Source organism: Gorilla gorilla, chromosome 11, assembly GCF_029281585.2.
Source record: "Gorilla gorilla gorilla isolate KB3781 chromosome 11, NHGRI_mGorGor1-v2.1_pri, whole genome shotgun sequence".
In the NCBI taxonomy this organism is placed as follows: Eukaryota; Metazoa; Chordata; class Mammalia; order Primates; family Hominidae; genus Gorilla; species Gorilla gorilla.
Genome location: NC_073235.2, coordinates 134,822,636 through 134,846,172, shown reverse-complemented (window position 1 = coordinate 134,846,172; position 23,537 = coordinate 134,822,636). Strand labels below are relative to the sequence as shown.

General features: G+C 39.6%; 1 protein-coding gene across 4 annotated transcripts in view; it reads right to left on the bottom strand.

Moving 5' to 3' along the window:
• DIS3L2 (DIS3 like 3'-5' exoribonuclease 2) overlaps positions 1 to 23,537 on the bottom strand; it is a 365,113-nt gene that overhangs the window by 177,382 nt on the left and 164,194 nt on the right. For 3 of the 4 annotated variants that reach the window (XM_055379766.2, XM_055379768.2, XM_055379769.2), the window contains exons 7-8: positions 16,356 to 16,456; positions 10,349 to 10,596 (exon numbers count right to left, since the gene is read on the bottom strand). In XM_055379766.2, coding sequence (XP_055235741.1) covers positions 10,349 to 10,596; positions 16,356 to 16,456 — 349 coding nt within the window. The remainder of the gene's footprint in view (positions 1 to 10,348; positions 10,597 to 16,355; positions 16,457 to 23,537) is intronic. The other variant, XM_063695282.1, reaches the window with a different exon arrangement.

Genomic DNA, 23,537 nt, shown 5'->3' with positions numbered 1-23,537 from the left:
AAATGATAAACTAAACCATGTCATATTTTTCCATTTTTTATGTATTTCAGAAAAAGAATTTTGAAGATGTATGTAGAGTATGATTTAACTAAGTAAAAACATTTATGAAAATGCTGAAAGGGACAAATGGTGTTAATTATTTGAGAGAGGATTCTGAGTGACTTTTTAATCTATTTTCTAAGCTTCCTTTAATATCACAAAGTTGGAGGTTTTTTAATTTAAAAATTATACAAAAAATAATTATAACAAAAACTAGAGTGCCCAATATTGGTTTGCTACCCAACATTCACTTCTGTCTTCCTCCTTCCTCACAAAAATCTAGTTTTCATACAGGAAACACATCTCACCTTCAGCTCCAGTGACAGATACTAATTATCCTAATAAATTCAGTGTATGGCCTCCCCTGGTGACTGTAGTCAATAGCATTGTTGGCAGACAGGGTCTCCCTTTTTGTGTCACATGTCATCAAGAAAGCAGGTAGCCTAATCATACTGGCAGCCATCTTCACAACCATAGAGAAACCACCACTGGATTGCTGAGGACAGCAAAAGGCAACCTGATAACATCATCCAGTCACTGACTTTACTGGGTCTGCAGCTGCACAACCTTTGAATTCCCACTATGTGAGATAATATTTTCTCTTATTAAGTCACTCTGAGTCAGGCATTTTTATAATTTGCTGCTAAAAGCATCCTACTACAAACTATTTAAAAAGATCATCCATGAGAAGCAAACTTCCCTTTCCCTCCATTCACTCTGCAACAGAAAATGTAAAGCTCTTACTACCAAAAATAAAATCTTAGTACTGTTAGCATCATAGATCTTGTAGAGGTATTCACTACACACTGACATGGAACTGCTGGGTTCTAGAGCATAAGAATACCATAAATGGCCCTTCCTTAGGCAACATAATTCTATCCTAAAGGTGCTCCCTTTATAACTTCCATGTTGAACTAGGCCCACAAAGCATATACCCAGATCATTTCATCTTCATGGAATATAGCAGCAAGGCCAGGAAGCCATCCCTGTCTCCTAGAGTGGATCTGCCTCATCAGTACTGTCCCTATCCTTTGGTTATATCCTCTTTCTTGCATGTGCCACTTTCTAGCTGTGTCATGGTGCTTTAGGTATGCCTCTTCCTTATCAATAGATGGGGGGGATCATCCATAAAAAGAATAAACATTTCTTTATTTCTGTGTACCACTGAGACTTGTATGCCTTTGGTGTCCAACACATGTTGGTGACTGAATATGTAAATAAACAAATTAATGCTTTGTACCTATTAGAGAGGCATACTATTCTTCCTTGAAATGCCAAAGGAAAGCTAAGAAAACTGAGGATGGCAAAAACAAATAAAACTCAAAGATAAGTACTTCAGTAAATTATCCAGTCCTACCATAATTAGCTGCCACATTAGCAAACTTATTAACACATCAAAAAATCAGGAATTAAAAAAATGCCTGCTACTATTGCTTTTATTCAAAACTGAACTTTTATCAGTTACTGTGTGGAAAATACCTCCCCTCCAATTGTGAGTTGCCAATTCAAGATAAGAAAAAGAAATAAAAGTCATACAGATTAGAATGGAAGAAATAAATCTCTCATTACTTACCAATGATGTGATTATCTACACAGAAGAGCCAAAGGAAATTACATCTCAAGTACTGAAATGAATAAGGGGATACGGCAAGATGGCTGGATATAGGATAATGTATAAAAATTAACTGTAATTCTACATGCCGGCAGCAAACAAAAAAGACAACTTCAAACATCTATTCTTCAGAAGATACCATTAATAACATGAAAAGACAACTCACAAACTGGAGAGAAGATAATTTCCATATCAGTGACTGCTAAAAAGATTACTTTCTGGAATATGTATTTTTAACTCCAAAAAAATCAAATGACAAACAGCCCAATTAAAAATGGGTAAAAGCACCAATGTATGCTAAAATGAATGGGTGAAATTAAGCAGAAACAGAATATTACACAGACTCAAAAAATCTTTCCAAAAATACAGTATAATAATTACACGGGAAAAAAGTAGTAAGTTAGGAATCATGGCAGATGCCTCCTTAACCAGGTGATCAAGGTGAACATCACCAGTATTACTTATTGACATTATGTGCCCCCGATAAGATGCATATCACCTCTGTGGTATCTTTCCCAATAATGTCTAATCTCGATCTAATCATGAGAGAACACTAGACAAACACAAACTGAGAAACGTTCTACAAAATCACTGGCCAGTACTCTTCAAAAATGTAAAGTTCATGAAGGACAAGTAAAGAGTAAGAAATGTCACAAATTGGAGAGACTACAGAGACACAGCTAACTGTATTATGGGATTCTGGACCCAGATTCTGCAACTGAAAGAGAATGTTAGTGGAAATATTGATAAAATCTGAGTAAGACCCATACTTGGTATCATACCAAGATTAATTGCTTACTTCTGATAAGTATTCCATGGTCATGTAAGATGTAAACATAAGGAGAAGATAGGTTAAAAGATATACAGGAACTCTCTGTTCCATTTTTGCTATTTCTGTAATCAAAATTATCTAAATAAAAAATTAACTGTTAAAAAAATGGGTAAAAACATGAAAACACTGTCTAGAAGAGGAAACATGACCATGAGTATATGGAAAGATGTTCAACCTCATCAGTAATTAGGAAAAAAATAACAAAAATCACCCAACGATTATCACTATTTTTACCCACCTGGCTGGCAAAAATGAGTCTAACAAGTGTTAATAAGAATGTGGAGCAATGGAACTGCATACACACTGCTGGCAGGACTAAAAATGGGTACAATCACTTTGGGAATGGTTTGGCTAGAAAGTTGTAAAGTTAAACATGTACCTATGTATGATTCAGTAATTTCCTTTTTAAGTAGAGTCTAGAAAAACTTTAGTTAATGAGCACTAGAATGTTTGCAGGAGCAAAATTCTCTGTTCAACCCAAATGTACATTGCTAAATTATGGTATATTTCAGAAAATGGAAATATTATCGATTAAAATGAATGAAATATGTGAGTATATTTTAGAAACATGTTAAATGAAAAAAGGCAAGTGATAGAAGAATATATATAACAGTATTTTGTATAAGGTTCAAAAACAAGCAAAACAAAATAACATTTAGGGTTATAAATATGGGTAAATTATTTTTTTAAATACATTTTCATTAGTATATTTGAGATGGTGGTTACCTCTGGGGAAAAAATTATGGTTTAGGATACAGGAGAACAGACAGGGAACTTGAACAGTATTGGTGATGTTAGATTTCTTAATCTGGTTCATGAGTTCATGGGTTGGTTTTAGTATTAGGTTTCAAAAATTATAGAAGTGTTACATATATTCTTTTTCCTGTGAAATATGCTTTGTAATTAAAGTTGATAAATATTTTAAAAACAATATTTTAGTCAAATGTATACCAAAACCTTAATAGTGATCATTTCCGGGGATGAAACTCAGGGAAATTTTCATTTTCTATAGTACACATTTGAATAAATTTAACAGTAAATATTCAATATGTATGTATTTGGAAAAAAAAAACTTAGAAATGTTTGTTAATTTGATATTTCAATAATAGTTGTAAGAGAGAAAGTTTTCCTCCATAGAGTTATTTATAATGATCACCACTTCAATTTTTCTTCACTAGAGCTCCTCCATGAATACTGCTCCCATTCACAAAGAATGACATTCCAACTGAGTCCTACTGTAAAATTAATCTGAATGGCACTGAAACAATATTCCCAACTTCCTACATATGATAGGTGGGGGCCTTGGGAGACATATAAACATTCTATATAAATAAGCATCAGATCTACTATCCTGGGTGATATGCCTATTAAAAACGTACTGAGGAAAGGGACCAGCTACAGACAGAAAAAAATATAACAAGAAAGTCCTTCAAATTGGCCTCTTTGCCTTAAAGAAAACAGGAACACTAAATAGTCAAGATTAGTGTTCTCAGCCATTCATCATCTTTCCTCTACTAAATATTCTTATAAACTCCTAGTCTTACAACTAGACGATATTTAGAAGACAGTCATGCACTCTTGCAGTGATTACCACTATCGTATTACTACTCTTAAATACATGCTCTCATACATGTTGGTCCAATGCTGGAAACTCCATGCAAACAGATATAATGGCATCACAGCCCTGAGAATGTACAAGTGGGGAACAATCAAACATCAACTACACCGAGGGCCCAAACTTCCAACAATACAAAGTAAAAACGAAGTGTGGCAAATACACTTGTCTTTGGCTGTATATTTTATGTATTATTTTCTATAATCAGGAGAGAGAACGAGTTATTTTCGCTTCTTATGGCTCAGTACTATGACACAGCAGAAAGTAGCACTTAAGGAATAGGGACTTCAGGAACGGTGTTTTTATCAGCGAAAATAGATAAAAGCATGGAGAAAAGAAGTAAGAGTCAACAATACTGAGTTATTTAAGAAAAGGTCTTGAAATTTAAGAGTGAATTGGTGTTGATATGAAGAAAGCAAAGAGGAAGCTGAAAGGATTTAATGAGTATAAGAGGAGGTTGATGGTTATCTAAGGTCCTCTAACATCATAATATTTTCAAGAAGGTGCACTAGAAATTGCAGTTGAAGATGGCGACTTTGGAAGAAGTGCCAAAACTGCATGCAGTGCTCATCAAGGAAAGGAACAATTTGGTAATCTAAGCCTGGATCAGGATCATTCTCCTCCATTCCTTTAACTTTTGCTCTGCCTTGACCAGGATTTTCTCAGTGTTGAAGACACAGCTTTTTCCAAAGCTGATCCTTACAGGCCACCAGGTGGAGCCCAACAGTCACAAAAAAAGAGCCCCCTCCTCAGCCTGATTTGCTTTTTGCCTCCTAGCCGGCCAGGTCCATACCCCTTGAAAAGAACGTACAAACTCTATAGATCTGGTAATGCGAGTCCATAGCATTATATAACTTGGTTTCTCCCTCAGAGCTATCTTTAAAGAACATGCTCTCAAAAAGGTGAAATATTCCTTTTGCAAAGGGAAAGATTGGATACAGTTATTTTTCAGTTTGCTAATCTTGGAGCCTATGCTTCAATGAAACAAACTAATTTCTTCCGTTTGTTTTTTCTATCAATCTAGTCATGGTTTAATTTTCCTACTAATTACAATTCAATGTATTTAATGTAATTTAATGACCACCTCTTCAATTCCTATCTACCCTGTAAGAAACTGAGTATCTATCAAAACTGAATGGAATGTAAAAGTATTTGCTTCCATGGGTCAATGAATATTGCTGACTGGCTAACAACAACCACAAGGTGAAAAGCTAGGAGACAAAGGCGATACCAGAACAGACCTCCACCCCCTACTTCCCATCTCTACCACAGTCCTCTAAGGTCAGAATTTCCCTTCCTCTGCTTTCACCTCACTCCGTCATCTGCTCCAATGGAAACTGCTGTACTTCACACTCATTAAAGCCAGCAGCACTGTGACCCATTCTCTGTTTCTCATTTCCACAGCCTCCCATTAAGCCTAGGCAATCCCATGTTCAACCAAGAACTTCTCAGCCTGTAATGACCTATTCATTTTTCCTCCTCCTCCTCCACCCCTCAAAACCACCAGACTTTGCTTGATAAAATAATATAAATGTGTCTATTTGCTCTAGGTCGATTCATGTCACATATCTTCAGCTAGCCTTCAGTGTTGCCAAGAAACACTATTAAGTTCCTCACGGTAGCTGCTGTAAAACGTTTCCATTTTATTCAAGATTTACCCTTAAATAGTCAAGAAGAAACCATGACAAATCTGGGAGAAAGTGACCATGCTATCTCTACGCTCAAGACATCCCGGAAAGAGAAGCTAGAACTGTAAACTCTAGACTGAGGATACCAGATTTCCCAAAGGTCTGAGAAAATATAGGCATGAATTCCACTGCAAGAGTTTCTAAAGGGAAAGATGATTTAAGAGGTTGGGAAGCTCTTAAAACTGTAAATCTGATTATGTAATTGCAGATCATTCCAGCGAAGAAACCAATGTGGCTTTTTAATTATCCTGGACTAGAGTCTAGTACTAAATATTAAAGGTACTAAATATGTTGTAATGTATAACAAAAAAACAGTGATCCCTAAAAGCTAGCAAGGGTTCACTTGGGTTTTGATAGCATTACAGAACAAGATTCATAAAAATGTGGGCGATGTGATGTATAGAGAGGTGAACAAGGTTCAACTGAGATCTCTCATGACAATTCTAAGAACAAGATAGAAAATAACTTTATAACAACTGGAAGTCTCCAATGTTGTAATACTCTTTGAGCTGCCCCTAAATGGTGGCCCCAAGGCAGCACTAGGGTGTCAGAGAAGCAATGCTTACAGCAAAGGGGAGGCCAAGCTCCATGTCCTACCTAAGGATCCTTCCAAAGCTACTAACATCATATATTCTATTAATGTGTACATTCTATTCAATCTTTCTGTTAAATATCTGTGCCTTCTCAATTTGGCGTTCTCCACCTGAGTTTTTATACTTGTTGTATGCCATTGTCAAGCATGGACTTTGAAGTCATAGAACCTTAGTTCTCATCATTTTCTGTTCCAAATTACTCCTTGTGTGTTTTCTAGCTTGATTCATGGTGCAACATCTTCCTAGTCAACCTGGCTCAAGACATTGGGGTCATCAATCCATTTCCATCTACTCATCTGACCAGCTAGCAAATGTTCACCAAGTGTCCTTGTCCTAAAGGAGCTCATGGCCAAGTAAAACAAACAAGCAATTGCAAACCAAACATATGAGAGCTATAATAATAGTACTAATAGAAGCTATGGGAGCACCAGAAGGGAGGCCTGTGAGTCAAGGAACATTTTTTGAGTGGACAACTGAGTTGAGTTTAAAAGTTGAGTATTTCAACAAGCAAACACTAGAGAAAGGAGAAAGCCACTGTTAGGAAAGGAAGTGTAATGTGCAAAAGTTTGGAACTATGAACATACACACTCAGCTTGGGAAATGGCAAGTTTGATTTCTGATAGTGAAGACCACAGAAGGAACTGAGATGGCTCCCAGTAAATTGTGGTTAAATGCCATCAGCATCCACCCACTCCCCCTAGTCAGAGCCCTGAAAGTTCATCCAAGATTCCATCCTTCTCCCTCATGCCCTATTTCTAATTAGTCATCGCATCTGGGAGAATTTACCTTCTTAATCTCCCCTGAATCATTTCATTTCTTTTGTTTCCTCCATTGCAACCCTTTATTTCAGGTTCTCCCACCTGATCTGTCTTACTGCAATAGTGTATTATGACCTCCTGCTACTAGGCATGTCCCTTCTCATCTATTCTTTACTCTCAGTCAGAGTGATCTTTTAGCAAAGAGGCCTCTGTCCTGCAAGAAATGATCCTGGATTTCCCCCTTTACCTACCTCCTCTAAATTCCCCCAAATTATTCTATTCTATGGAAGAACTTAGAACATTCTGTTTTGTACTGTAGGTAGAACTCAAAGAGATAAGCCATTCAAGCCATCTGTTTTATCCACGCTCTTTCCCAGAGAGTCCCACAGCGCTGCAAACTGGGTGTGAGTCGTGGATGGGACTCTGGACCCCCACCTCTGCTTGAAACTACTGATGAGGGAAAATACCTGCCTCAAGCTAGACCAGTAAGATTTTCCACCATAGAAATTCTGTATTATGATCTAGAATTTAGTATGTAACTGCCATAGGACTGGCAGTGCCATTTTGGGGCCACGTGTGCTGTTGTGCAGGTAGAAGACTACTGAGCAGAGAGAAGCAGAATAACACAGCTCATGTGCAAAAGGGGGTAAAGAAAAGATACTGTGTGGTGGCTGGGCTAGTCACAGGGGTGAAAGAGAAGCTGTGGTTCCTTTGTTGCCTTGTTAGTTCTGATTTTCTCATGAGACTTCCTCCATTGCCTGCTCTGGTTTTTAAAAGAATCGCCAGCTTCTTATATTAATCTCTACTTTTATTTAAATTAGTTCAAGTGGGATTCCACTTCTTAGAATCAAATTATTGCTATGATATATACATGCAAAAATCCTTTTGCATTAGACTATAAGTTCCTTAAGTAACGAATCCATAGCTTGTTTACCATTGTATTTCTCAGATAATATAGCATAGTACTTTACACATAGTTGGATCAAAACCAGTCTGGTGAACTAAATGTAACTACAGAAGAGGAAAGTGACTTTGAACTTGAATAATTAGAAGCAATTACATAGGCAAAGGAAGTCCAATCCTTTTAAGGAGAGAGGTATAGGAGTTGGGAACAAATTCAGAAGGAAGCCACCTTAGCTAAACTTGATTTTTAGGGATAGTTTATGTGGAAGCTAACCGTAACACTTTCGCACCCACAGCAGGTATTACCGTCACACTCCTGGTCAAAGCCTGGCAAAGATAAGGGAGGAAACCTAGGCAGTCATAGCACAGCATGTTCTGATTAAGAAAAAGTGACCTCAGTTCTTAAAGATCAGTAACGGATAACCAGAACAAAACGGCAAGGCGACCACCAACATACTCAACAGCTGCAGCCCTCACCCCTCATACAACAGACGTCATTTGAGAAATTCATCAGGAAAACCTACCATGTTTTATTTCTTAAAATAAATTTTCTCTTCTTCACAAAGATTTTAAAAGGCATATTTCCATAAATGACAATTTTTATATCCTTATATTAAGAAGGTAGAGAAAAAGCATGATGTTTCCATCTAAATATGATTATCTTCATTTTTTATTTTGAAAATTACATGATTAATATGTGACTTTTTAAATATTATTTCTTTAAATCCAGCAAATGTGCTTGAGGCTTCAAAGACCTGACTCCCTTTTTCTTGTATTTCACCTTCAAGAAAAGGGTTCCTGATGAAGTAATGGCTCAGCTATAAAAAAATAAAAATTAAAAAATACCTATAAGGCCATGAAAGTAATAAGAGAAACTCATACTATGAAGACTTCCTGACTACACCCTTACAACTTGAAAACTAAGGAAGTAGTCCAATCAAGTACACACAATGGGATACGACAGAAAGGCAGATAAAAAACAAGGCTGGATTTCCTGGTTTGATGTGAAAGTCTTCCTCTTTTACTGCCAAACAGAGTGTGGCTGCACAATCAACAGGACCAGGTGGCACAACCGTTACTGGGCCTTTTGATTTGATGGTGAGAAACTGGCAAGCTTGTAAGAAGGACTATTTAGGGCCCAAGGGGTTGACATCACTTTTGGATAATTAGTTAGGCTTAAAAATGATGACATTGCAATCACACCACTTGAGAGGAAAAAAAGAAAGTACAACTGTTCCTAAGTAGCTATGAGATCATTTAAATCACACCAATCTTCATATAACTGAAAAAGTGGCACAGGGTAGTGTTTCTTATATATGAAACACTTTTACATATGACACACACATTTGATTTGGCTTATTTTGCTAGGCATAAGAAGCTAAGTATAGAATAAGCCTGATAAAAGCAGCACATTGTAGCCATCCATTCAGTGCTGACTCTCCTGCCCATAGGACATTCCCAGGAGGGTGCATCCTGTACAAGTTAGATGACCAACAAGCAAGTCATTAAACTAGACTAAAAGTAAATCAACAGGCTCTTTTCTAGATTGTATACCTTTACAGTCATTTCCTGTGAAGCATAAACCAGACATCATCTATAATAAACACTTAACAACATAGCTAAAACTTACTGCTTTTCTTTCAATATGAATACCAGTTCTAAGAAGAAAATAGGCATAGCATTTGGTCAAACAACTGGGTCCAGCAGTTTCTTCAGATGAAAATGAAGTGGCCATCCATGATGCTCCTGGACTATGTCATGTATATTTAAGTTAGATTGATCTCTGACAGCATCCACAAAAACATGGTACCCTTTTCCTTCTTACAATAGGGTAGTTTTTAATGCCATAGGCAAAATCAATACCGAAAAAGAATGCCATTTAAATATACCTTCATGTTCATATTTTAAAGCAAAGGAGCCTGGGGTCTCCTGAATATGCCTAGACTTTGCATGGTTTAACACTAGCATCTGCAAGGAGAGGACTGGTTGTTTGATGCAATGAATTATCTGTGGTACACAAGTACAAATAGGACACATGACATAATTAAATAAGTAGAGGCTCGGAATGTTCATGTTTTACGCCAAAAAACGAAAACAAGAATGTGACTGCCTGGTAATTCAAGGAACATACAGGCAATCAGTTGAGGTGGCAGCTAAGAGTGACTTCTGAAGAATCAGGACCAAAATACACAAGAAACCGTGCTTCAATAAAGAAATAATAATTAAAATACACAAAAAGTTTACCTAAAGACCACCTAAACTGAGTTCTGCCTGTGACCTGTGGTTTTTCCTACCAGAGATCACCTACCCCAGGGCAAAATTGCAGTCCTCCTTCCAGTCCACAATGCGGCAGATGAACAGTGTGTTGGCATAATCTTTAGGCCGTGCCACAAAGTCCTGGGGACAGTCCTTGAGAGGCACATAAATTCTAGGCACTCGGTGGTCTGAGGGAGAAAACAGGGCGTATTTCCTAAACAGTTCGCTGTTCTTATCAGCCAAGAGTTTGAGGAAGCCGGTTGCTGCTCGAGAATGTTTTTTCTCCAAGATGTAAACCACCTAAAAACACCAAAGATATAGTCAATGTTGTTTATCTGCAGAACTGAATTACACTTGGAAGAGGTCAGCAGGTTATAATTTGATCAACTAGCAGGAACCAGCTGTTTTTCTAGGTCAAAATAAGTGCCTCTCAGTGATGATCTGTGACTTAGTAATCTATATTTAAGTTGCAACAAGTATCTAGTAAGCATACATATCCAAGAAAAATTATGCACCACATGGATGAATTAAATCAAAGTGCTTTTATTACCATGACCTGTGTCTTATAAAGACATGTGGGACTCCAGCAGGGAAGTATAGCTCCAGGTATTTGTTTCACATTATATTTTTCTCACATGAACAATACTAGTATCTCACACAAACAACACGGTAGGTGCTTTTTGCAAAAGAAAAAGGGTTATCAGACATAAATTACTTCTCTTAATTATGTCTTGAATAGCTGAAAGGAGAAATATTTGATCTTCCTTCTTTCCAAGATTAAACCCAAGCTCTAATTCGACTAGATGAAGATTGAGGCCACCACTCCACCACATACACATGTGATTTCCATCAAGAGAGAAGTATTCTCTGAGAAAGTGAGTCTTCTCCCTCACCACCCCCTCCTCAACACATTCTTCCTGAAGTGCTTTCTTTCCCTACCGTAGCCAGTCTGCAGGCTCATCCCTTCCTCAGAGCTGCTTGCCGACATCCCACCAGACCCCTGAACAAAGATTCAGCCTGCAGTTGAGCTGGCTGCTGCTCTTCTCTATGTCCCTGACTCCATGTGGAATCTCAGCCTGTCTGCAGGAAACCTCCAAACCAATTGAGTGCACCACACCTCTCCCCGAGTCACTCCCAGCTACTACCCCACAGGAAAGCACCTTAGGGCACCCGTCTTCTCATGCAAGCTCAGTCCCAAAACATGCTCTACTTTCTTCCTCTTAACTCTTCCTTCTTCCCTGAAAAACAGCTATTTTAAACAAACTGCTGTGCCCTCTTTCAAGAAGGCTGTGGGACACCCCCCTTCGCCGCTCCCTTGCATGTAACTGTCTCTCCTAAGGACTGCCTTCCCCAGCCCATTTAGGAAGAGGATGCTCCTTTTCCCACATACAGCCTCTGAAATGGGTGTCCATGTTTTCCCATGCTGCACTGCCACACCCAGACCTTTACTCTTCCAGCCTCGTGCATGTATGTGCACCCTCTTCTGGTTCAGGTGGTCCCCCTCTTATTATTGTCATCTCCTGGCCTCCTGGTTACTCTGTGAAACCTGGCTTACAGTCTGGCCCTCCCACGTCCATCCAGGTGAGTAACTTAGTCAACATCCTGTCCTCACCTTTCCCTATATCTTCAACGCCAGCAACCTTCACTTCTATTTGATTTCAGCAACTTGTCCTCATGGCCACACCTCAGCATCATCTGGAACTATTCCAATTCCAACACCTCCTCTCCGATGAATCCACCACACAGCTCGCTTGTTCTCCAGTGCTGCACTCCACAGGCTTTTTCACCACCTCAAGACTTCTAGCACCTTTAACCCTTGCCTGTTCTCCAAGTCCGTTATCTACGTCTAAGCCTCGAATCCTTTCCTCCCTTCCCACAGCCACCGTGTGTGTGTGTGTGCACACACACACAATACCAATACCACATGCACACTTTTTTTTTTTCTTGGAGACCTTGCTCTGTCACCCAGGCTGAAGTGCAGTGGTGTGATCTTGGCTCACTGCAACCTCCGCCTCCCAGGTTCAAGCAATCCTCCTGCCTTAGCCTCCTGAGTTTCTGGGACCACAAGTGTGTGTCACCAGTCACCATGCCTGGCTAATTTTTGTTTATTTAGTAGAGACAGGGTTTCACTATGTTGTCCAGGCTGGTCTCAAACTCCTGATCTTAAGAGATCTGCCCGCCTTGGCCTCCCAAAGTGCTGGGATTATGGGCGTGAGCCACTGCATCCGGCCTTGAACCACCATATTCTATCACCTCAAGTCCTCTTACCCAAGCTGTCAAATGCCTTATCTTCTGGTCCTTCCACTAATCCCACCCTAAAAACCCTCAGTCCTGGAACATTTCAGCCACCAGTATTCTCTAACCTTAAACGCAAGGTATAGAGTTGATCAGAAAAGAAATTACAATTTTACAGATGGACAGCATTATACATTGTTATACAACTTTTGCTAGAACCTTAAATTCTCTGAAGATATATTTTCACCTGTCCCCATTCTGCACAATCTCTCCTTTCATCTTCAGTCTCTTGATCCTCTCCTAGGGCTCCAGTTGTCTGAATGTTCAATCTTCTTCTTGTCCCACAACTTCCTGAGGCTCTGTTCAATTTTTTTCAGTCTATACTTTCTTTGTTCAAATTGGGTTAATTCTACTGATCTGTCCTCAAGTTCACTGATTCTCTGCTGTGTCATCTCTACTACTGAGCCTATCCAATAGTGTTTTTACTTCTGTTATTGTACTTTTCAGGACTATACTCCTCATTTGGTCCTTTATATAATTTTTTTTTTTTTTTTTTGAGACAGAGTCTTGCTCTGTTACCCAGGCTAGAATACGGTGGCACGATTTCGGCTCACTGCAACCTCCGCCTCCTGGGTTCAAGAGATTCTCCTGTCTCAGCCTCCCCAGTAGCTGGGATTACAGGTATGTGCCACCACGCCCAGCTAATTTTTGTATTTTTTTAGTAGAGACAGGGTTTCGCCATGTTGGTCAGGCTGGTCTTGAACTCCTGACCTCAGGTGATCTGCCCACCTTGGCCTCCCAAAGTGCTGGGATTACAGGAGTGAGCCACTGTGCCCGGCCTTTTTATAATTTCTAACTCTTTGCTGAGATTTTCTATTTTCTCAAAGGTTTCAAGAAAGTTTTTAATTGCTTATTGAAGCACTTTTATGATGGCTATTTTTAAATCATTGTTGGGTAACTGCAAAACCTCAGTGTTGGCATCAGATGATTGTCTTCTCATTCATGTTGTGATCTTCCTGGTTCTTGATATGATTGGTGGTTTCCAATTGTATCCTGGACCTTTTGGTTATCATGTTAAGACACTCTGGGTCTCATTTAAATCTTTTATTTTAGAAGGCAGTCATACACCCTGTTAAGGTTTAACATGCAGGTCCTGACCTACTTTTGTGGGCTGTAGTTTCAATGACAATTTCCTTGGAAAATAGCCTTTGCAGTGCTATCTTGGTATGTTTGGTTTATATGGTATCACTGGGGCTCCCGCTGGTCTCTACTGGTACTGCCTATGTGGGTGGCAAGAAATTCCCCAAGCCAGGCCACCTGGTCTAAGTACGTAATGGGGATCTCCAGCCTGCAAGGACAAAGAGGCTTCCCATTTTGGGTTTCTTGTTGTGGCAGGATCACCTTTACTGGTGCTACCTGGCTGCCCAGTGTTTCTGAGCGGGAGAGGGAAGTCTCTGGCCCACAAGGATAAAGAGGCTTCCTGGACCACACACCCATTATGACCAGATCTCCCTTGCTAATGCCACCCAGCTGCCTGGTGTCTCTGGGTGAAGAAGCAAAATTCTCTTGCCTGTGAGAACACAGGGGCTTCCCATACTTGACTGCATGTTGTGGCCAGATCCCCTTTCCTGGTGTTTTCTGGGTAGATGTCGTGTCTCTGAATGTTCAGTGCCTCTGGGTAGACGAGAGTTGCAGTCCCACAGAAACAAAGAGGCTTTCTGGGCCACTTCTAGAATCCTTCTTGTTGGAGCCACTCAGATACCTGATGTCTCTTGGTGGGAAAGAGAAGCTGCAGGTCCGGGGAGGAAGGAAAGCCCTTCTCTTAACCACTTACGGTCATTAGAGCTCTTTACAGGTGCTGTGGATGTTGCTGGAGGGATTTCTGTTAGATATGGGTGAGAATTAGTCTAGCTAGGCCACCCTCTATTGCTAGGTTGGCATTCAGAAACACTAGGCCTGGGCCACCTTCTGTTGTTGCTGTTGTTGGTGGGGGTTGTGAGGTCCCTGCTGTTATGTTGTTTCTCTAGTACTGACGTAACTAGTTTGCCTTCCTCTTTTCACCTTTCAGAATTCTCCTTTGGTTGCCTCTTGTTTTTTCCAGGGTTTACAGTTATCCTCAGTGGGAGGAGCAAGAAAAAATAGGTCTATGCCATCTTGTCTGAACTGGAAATTCTTGTTTCTTGTTTTAATGTTTGACAGCACGGAAATGTATAAAGTAGGCTGACATTACTACATTACTTGCAATTCATATAATGTTAATTGTCATGGAAATGACTCTACCATAGCATAAGTTTCACAGGCAAGTGCTGTTTGCCTTGTAATTTTTGGTTGAATCCATTAAGAACATTATCCAAAAGAAAGGGAGATAGGGAAAAGTGAGAAGGGAGAGGGAAAACATGTTTGGAGGGCAGTAGCAAATCAAAGAACACAGGTTCCAGGGCTGCCTCTACTCAGCTCTGACTACAGTCATTTAGAAATTTGGCCCAGTGCTACCAAATGTTTTGTTTTGACAAGAGAAGCCAAAAGTCTAATTTTTAATGTGAACACCCCCACCCCCGCCCACCGACGACTCTTTTTTTTTTTTTTTTTTTTTTTTTTTTTGCTGAAAGCCATGAAGTCAAAATTTTTAAATACTGCACAGGTAAAACAAAATAGGTCTGTGAGCCAGATCCATCCCCAGGCTTTCCATTCATTCTAATCTCCCACACTTAGCATGCTGCCTGGAGCACAGTTAGTACTCAAATATATAGAGTATAATTTAGAAATTCCTCATGTCAGTATGCAAGAGCAATACTCTATTAATCAACTTGCTGGGAAGAGTAAGCACACTGCATTCCCATATGAAACACACTGATGGATGCTTCTGAAACATAAAGCCTCATGCCATTATGCCACTTTATACTTTGCCCTTCACCATTTCTGCCACTATGAGCTATGTGCACAGCTAGAAGTCAGCTGTGTTTAGTCGAGCATGTTGGCTCACACCTGTAATCCCAGCACTTTGGGAGGCCGAGGCAGGCAGATCACGAGGTCAGGAGTTCGAGACCAGCCTGGCGAAACCCCATTTCTACTAAAAATACAAAAAATTAGCCAGGCATGGTGGTACACGCCTGTAATCCCAGCTACTCAGGAGGCTGAGGCAGAAGAATCGCTTGAACCAGGGAGGCAGAGGTTGCAGTGAGCCAAGATCGTGCCATTGCACTCCAGCCTGGGCAACAACAGTGAAACTCTGTCTCAAAACAAAAAAAAAGAAGTCAGCTGTTTCATCCCACATCTGAAAATGACACTAGCTTCTATAATTAAAGAATACAAGTGAATTGTGCAAAATGGTGAAATAGGAATATAAAAACAATTGTTTCTATAACTAAATTGAATACTTTGGAAAAACTAAAAAAGACATTAAAATTATTTTTAAATTAGGTATGGGCATGGTAACAACAAAAAAATTGGAGCAAAAACTGTACAAATCTGAAGAGAGTCTATATTCATATTGCTTCTCCACTGTCTAAATTCTCACTCCACCAAAACTGGAAGTGATAAATGCTGCATTACAAGTGTGGTTTAAGGAAGAAAGATAACACAGAACTCCAATCAACATACCCACACTCAAAGAAAAGGCCTTGACCCCTTAACCAAAGGCAGGAAGATGGATTCGTATTTATACGTTTAAAGTGTTTTTTCTTAAATTCACTTTTTATGATTCTCTGCTCTAACTTTTCTGATTAAATGACCAAATACAGTCCTGACTGAATCACACGAGATCTTCAACAAGTAGCTCAGGTGAAAGCCATTTGGACACGTGGAGAAAATCTGTAGGCAATGACCTTTGCTGATCTTTGCAGGGATTTCTCCGATAAAGCTCTTGTGTCTTGTGAAATGCAGGTGGTCTCATCTTTTGTAACCGGTGCATCACCATCCTCTCTTCCTACATTAAAAAGATAAAGAGAGAAGAGGAGTCATCAACCAGATGCATATCAATTAGTGGGATTTTAAAATTCAATCTAGAAAGATGCTTGGATACCAGTTACCCCAAACTACTCACTTTACAGAAGAACCCCAGGCCCCCAGTGGACCTGTCACATACCAGTATTATACTCAGGCTGAGCACTCAGCCTCAGCAGACCACATTTTATCTACTTAACATTATTCACATACTATCATAAATATCATACAAGTGGAGAGCATCAAACTATGTTGAATTAAACTAAATAGCCTGTGTGTCGAAATTCCAAAAAACTAGATGTTAAATGCTGCCCCAGCCCAAAATGAAGAATAGAGATAGGTTAATTTATTATGCACATCTGCTGAAATAAAACAAAATCATAATAAATGTTAACTTTTAAAAGTACTTTGGTACCAGCCATAACAAACAAAATGGTGGAAAATAGATTATATTTATTAAATAAATAAATTTAAAAACCCAACCCTGATTTTCCTGGCTTTTTCTTAGTGACATTATATAAAGAGTAAAGTACTTAAAGTCTTTTAATGTTTAATTTCCTTTCTTAAAAAACTTACAAAATGCACATTCACCCAAGAAACTGAAACCACATCTCCTGAGGAAAGAGGCAGTTAGGCTCTCTACCAGAAGTATTAAAAACACTCATGAACAAAAGCAGCAAATTACACACTCCTAAACATTTAAAATTTTGAATCTTTACTTGTTACATTAGATTTCCCCACAAAATATTCTTATCCAACTATGTTAGGGATTCTGGATTCTAGGGGTCACAACCAATTTACATGGGAGCCTCTCCAGAGAGCTAAGAGAAACTTGCACTTATCATCATTTAGATGTTGCCAAGGCCAAAGTAAATAAATCAATCCTTTTCAGGACTGGCTGCCTTTTAGCAAAAACTCAGCTTAAAGCCAACTTTTACCATTCTGGGCGTACTCTGGAAACACTGACATGATCTGACCTACCGGGGTTTAAGAATGATCAACTGTTTGCTTTTCCATCTATGCTGAAATCTACCTACTGAAGTGCCCTCTGAATGCAGAATCCTCATTGTTTTCCAAAAAGTAAAAGCAAACACAAACTTTCCTATCGTAGATTGCCCTGTCTATCAGTGAAAGAGGACATCAGCAAGGTTCATCTTTTCTTTTAAACCCATAATTCAGGATTCCAAAATCATCAAATGCTTTTAGAACATTTTTTATAATTGTAGAGAGAAAAAAAACCACACAAGTTGTTGATCTGTTTGTTCCATAACATACCTCACCAATGTGCTCTGCAGAACAAAGTAACTGAGGAAAAAAATCAAAGCGTGGAATTACCATGAATAAGTATCCTCTACTTAGATATTTGACAACTAGTTTGGTCTCAAATGCTAGCAATCAAGACATTGCAGTGAGAGGACTGGGTTTCCAAGGCAGCCTAAATCCTAGGCAAACAGCTTTCTGTGATGATCACTGATGGCTCCATCTTCAAATGACTGTTACCTCAGATTCCATCCCAACAACAGCAAGTCGGCTGTTCAAAATGTTATACCAAATTACATCTTAAGAGAGAGGGCAAGCCATAGAAGTGGGCCCAATCATGATTTTCTATCAGACCTGAACATGACCTTTTCAGGTTCTATATTCAGAAGGATATCCTGGCAGAAATGAGGCTTTGTTCAGACAAAGTTACATTCTAATAAATTAAACCAAGGTTTAAAGCCTTACAGGTGAGAATCATAGATAACAGTCAATGGATATAAAGAAACACAATGCCAGGTTGAAAAGGTGAATCACCTTAATACATTTCCAACAACCATGTCTTGCCACACTGAATAGTAAAGTTGTCGGCTGGTCTTGGGTGGCTCATGCCTGTAATCCCAGTGCTTTGGGAGGCCAAGGCAGAAGGATCACTAGAGCCTTGGAGTTCAAGACCAGCCTGGGCAACATGGCGAAACTCTGTCTCTACTAAAAATATAAAATTTAGTTGGGCATGGCAGTGCTCGGCTATAGTCCCAGCTACTCAGGAGGCTGAGGTGGGAAGATCACTTGAGCCTGGGAATTCAAGGCTGCAGTGAGCCAAGATTGCACCACTGCACTCCAGCCTGCAAGAACCTATCTCTCCAAAAAAAAAAAAAAAAAAATTAGCAAAGTTGTCAATTTAATGAGACTCTACTACATTGTTTAATCACAAGATCAGTTATTATTCATTTATTCCATGTGTATTTATTGAACACATTAATGCACTGAAGATCCAGTGTTAAAAGAAATATGATCCCAGCCCTATAGACTGATGTGGGAATATTATATAAATAATCACTCAATAAATATAAAATTATAGGGTGGGCATGTTGGCTCACGCCTGTAATCCCAGCACTTCAGGAGGCTGAAGTGGGAGGATCACTTCAACCCAGGAGTTCAAGACCAGACTGGGCAACATGGCAAAACCCTGTCCCTACAAAAAATACAAAAAAAATCCACCAGGTGTGATGGTGTACACCTGTGGTCCCAGCTACCTGAGAGGTTCATGTGGGAGGATCACTTGAGCCCAGGAAGTGGAGGCTGCAGTGAATCAGGATCATGCCACCGCACTCCAGCCTTGGTGACGCACTGAGCCCCTGTCTCAAAAAAAAATAAAAACTGTAATAAATGCTAAGAAGGAAAGAATAATCCCAAAAAGAAGGGGGAAAGGACATATGATTTAGATTAGAGATCAGGGAAAGAATTTAAATTGAGACATAAGGACAGTGTATACAGGAGTGAAGAGGAGAATGAGAGACCCAGGATAGGAATGGCACACAGGAAAGGGTAAAGGCAGGAAGTTCTTCACACAATCAAAGACCAGAACAAAGACCATGAGGCATGGCTGGAGCACAGTGAGCAAGAATGGGCATGGCTAGAGATGAGAATGAGAGGTAGATAGGTGCCAAGTCAGGTGTGGGCCTTGCAGAACATAAGAAGCCAGAATTTAAGTACAACGGCAAGATGGGTAAGGATTCTGTGCAAGACAGCAACATCGCCCAGGGCAAGATAAGAGCAGGCTAAGAGTGGGTGTAGGGAGACCAGTTAAAAGCTACTGCAATAGTCAAGGCATGAGAGGATGGAGCTGTGATTCAGGCATTGGAGATGGAATTAAGATATACTTTGGAGTTGAATAGTCTTCGTGATAATTACATATGAGAGCTTAAGGATTATCAGTTAAGAGAAGTCAAGGATTATTTCCAGCTTTCTGACACTAGCAATTAGGTTGATAGTGGCATCACTTATGGCACAGGAAAGAGGAGAGGAAGGGGTAAAGATCAATAATTCTATTTCAGAGGTGGTTCTATTTGATAGGTCACATATGAGACTTTTAAGTGAAGAAACTGAGTAAGCAATTCAAAATGAAGGTCTGGAACTCAGAAAATAGACCTGGGCTGTAGCTTTACAAACAGTTTATATGCTGAGAAACTTTCCAGCCCAAGCTGGAGAGAGGATATTGAAATGCAAGTCCATGCAACCCCTAAATCCATGAAACTCTTCCAGTGCACCACACTGCTATACACAAAAGTAAGGGATAATGTTCTGTCACTGTTAATGAAGAAAATTCACTGAGGAAGTGAGTTGAGCCTTGAAGGATATATAGATATAGATGTTTCAAAGAGAAATAAGGAAGTTGAAGGCCACTCCAGACAAAGGCCAGAACTTGTGAAAGACCTAGATCTGTGAGTGGACCTGCCATGGTAAAGGCCCAGTAAAAGATTTACTGTAGCTATTAACAGGTTGGGGACACAGTGCTGGGTAGGGAGGAACTAGAATAGGGGGGAAATAATGCTGGTAGAATGGCCCTGTGGGAGGGACTAGTCACTGCCCAATTATCCAGCCTCTTCTTTCCTAGTAAAAAGAACTCCAATTTTTAGCTGGGCATACTGCCACCTAGTTAAAAGGCCACATCCCTCAGCCACAACCCTGCATGTCTACATTTTAGGCAACAAGATTCTGGGGAAAGTGTGTTGTTAGTGACTTCCAGGAGTAACCTTACAAGGCAGAGGCCCAGCCTTCTCTCTCTTCTCAATCCTGCAGGCTGGAATGTGGATTTGATAGCTGGACCTTGATCGCTCATCCTGGTCCTGGAGGCCAGAGGTCAAGGGTGTTTTCTACTCTGCAGAGCAGTACAACAGAATGAGCTGAAGACTGTGGAGCTATCCTACAAGTCTTGGCCTGCCTGTCTCTGATCTTCTTCTACGTGAGATAGAAATTAACTTCTTTCTTGTTTAAGCCACTGATATTTTAGGATTTAATGCTATTCTCTACGGAATATACTTTCTAACATACAGGCCCAGACAATGAAACTGACAAGCTAGGACACTATCCTATAAAGCATTATAAATGCCAGGGCAATTCTTCTCTTGAGAGCTATATATCACACATGTATTTTAGGGCTATGAATTTGATAGCACCCTGGAATGAAGAGACAATGGTAGCAGAGATCTTAGAAAGCTGAGGTTAGAATCTAGGTGAGACACAATCAGAACCCAAATTAAGATAATGGCAGTGATTTAAGTCCAAAGCTGACAAATCCAAGCTTGTTCAATCTCTGAATGGAGGGCCACAGAAATTTACAATTTCCAAAGAGTTCAATGAAAAGAATGCAGTATGTATTTGTAAATGAAAATATGTACCTTCTGGATCTCTCAAAACCAGCTAGGAAAACTTATCTTATGGGCCCCCTCTCTTCAGTGAAATGTAGAAATGAAAACACAAGTCCTCACAGGGGCAAGGTAACATACACTGTGAATAATCATTTGTGATGCTGCAAGCTTGCTGGGCTAACGAGTGCTTATGATCATTCTAGGACCCCACATCTAGCTCCTGTCAAGGCAAGACTTGGGAGGGACAGTCTTCAGGAGCACCAATAAGCTCCTTTCTTCACAAAATCCCTAGGCCTAAGCAAATTTCACTCTGATATAGAGCTAATGAAAATGTATGATGCCAAAGAATTTTCACAGCATGCTCGCCTATATTACCTCTTTTAACTTACAACTTATACTATGGATAAAGTGGGTACTGTTATTCCAGCTTCACTGAGGAAAGAGGAGTAGTGAAGAGGGGAAGCCAGTGAATGACAGCATGCAGGACGCTGGTGCTGACGGTGGTCACGTGACCTGTTCTCCACACTAGCAAGAACTGGGGCACTATGAAAAGAGCCATGAAAACCTGTATCAAGATATTATTTAAATGGCATGGGACCTCCTGAAATGCTGGAGTCAACCCAGTGAGCATCCTGAATATTGATGGAGTATCAAGCTCTGTCCTCAGGGAGCTCACTCCTATGTTGGAAGGGAGACAAAAATGCAAACAAATTTTGAAAGCACATGCTGTTCATGACTGCTGGCAAGCAGTGTGCCTAAGGGCAATGAGATGGGAGCCCCGCAGTTTGACAGAGCGGCTAAACTCTTGAGTTGAGAATGGAAAGGCTGAGTAGGAAATAGCTAGGTGGATGGGACGAGGGAGCATTTTAGAAAGGGAGAAGAGAGTGTGCAAAGGCACACAAGCAAGAGTAAACTGAATAGGAGGAAAGCCTTGTGTGTATAAATGAGGTGTAGGGACCAGACCATGAAACGCCTCATATGACATTCTGAAGAGTATCTATTTTATATTTTAGTGATGGAAAACCATTGCAAATTCTGAGAATAATATGATCAGAATTATATTTAATGAGAAATGGTTAAATTATATTTAATGAGAAAAGGTTATCCTGGTCAGTCTAGTGCTCCTTTGAAGACAAACTTTTTTTTCTCCAGCTGCTTTTTTCTCTTTGCCTTTGGTTTTCAGTAGTTTCCTCCTGGTGTATCTAAATTTGGATATTTTTTTAAAAATTAGACTTGCAGTCACTGATCTGCTTAATGGTATCTTGCCTGCTATGGAAAATCTCAGCCACTGTCTTCAAATTTCACCTTTGCCCATTTTCTGTCTCATCTCCTTCTAGAACTCTAATTCAACTTATTTAAACCTTCTCACTCTGTTCTCTATGTCTCTTGCCTTCTCCTCTGCATTTTCTATTTGTCTCTCCATGCAATACTCTTAATAATTTTTTTCTTACTGTCTTCCAGTTTGTTAACTTTCTCTTCCACTTTATCCAATCTGCTGTTAAATCTATCCACTGACTTTTCTCTTCAAAATATTTAATCAAACATACACTTTTCTTCATCCACAAGTTTTTAATTTCATTAATTTAATGTTTATTTCTAGAAGGATTTTTTGGTTTCTTTTCCAATTTGCTATGTCATAATTCAGAGTTATCTTCAAAGTTATCTTTTATTTCTTTAAACAGGGGAAACAGACTTTTTTTTAGACTGTGGTGATTCTAGTATCTGATGATATTTTTGAAGGGCCACTTCTGTTGTTTGTGGTTTCTTATGGTTCTTGTCTTTGAAGTCTGATTTCAAACAGACATTTTTTAGACTGTGATGATTCTAGTACCTGATGATGTTTTTGAAGAGCTGCTTCTGTTGTTTGTGGTTTCTTATGGTTCTTGTCTTTGAAGTATGATTTCCTTGGATGCCTGGTTATATTTATGTGCTGGTCACTGAATAATATGAGGCCTAGGTTGAAGAAACCTTTCTTTTGAAAGAATTTCCACTTGATTTTGCCAGATATCCAGAGGCACCAGTCCTTAAACCAATTCAAGATTTTAGATTCTTTGATTGACCCAGTCAGCTTGAACCTGGGCTGCATTTCCATGTGAGAGCTGCTGTTTCATGTCTACCCTGATGGTGTAGCCCTTTGGGGTTCCAGCTTCTTATAAAGAGTCTGGACCTTATTTCTGTCCCCAGCAACTGGTGGTCAAATCTACAATGTCTTATCAATTCCAATTTTAACCTGGTAATGCTCGTCAGTTCTTTAATGCTTTGAGATTTTTTTTAAATCCAAATATTTTTAGTTGTTTCAGTGGGAGGGTGTATCTGCCTTTGGTTTTCAGTAGTTTCCTCCTGGTGAATCTAACAGCCCACCATAACGATTAACGGAAAGTCCCTAGGATTTGTATCTCAGAAATCTTTCTCAGGTGGCAGTGTAGAGCATAGATG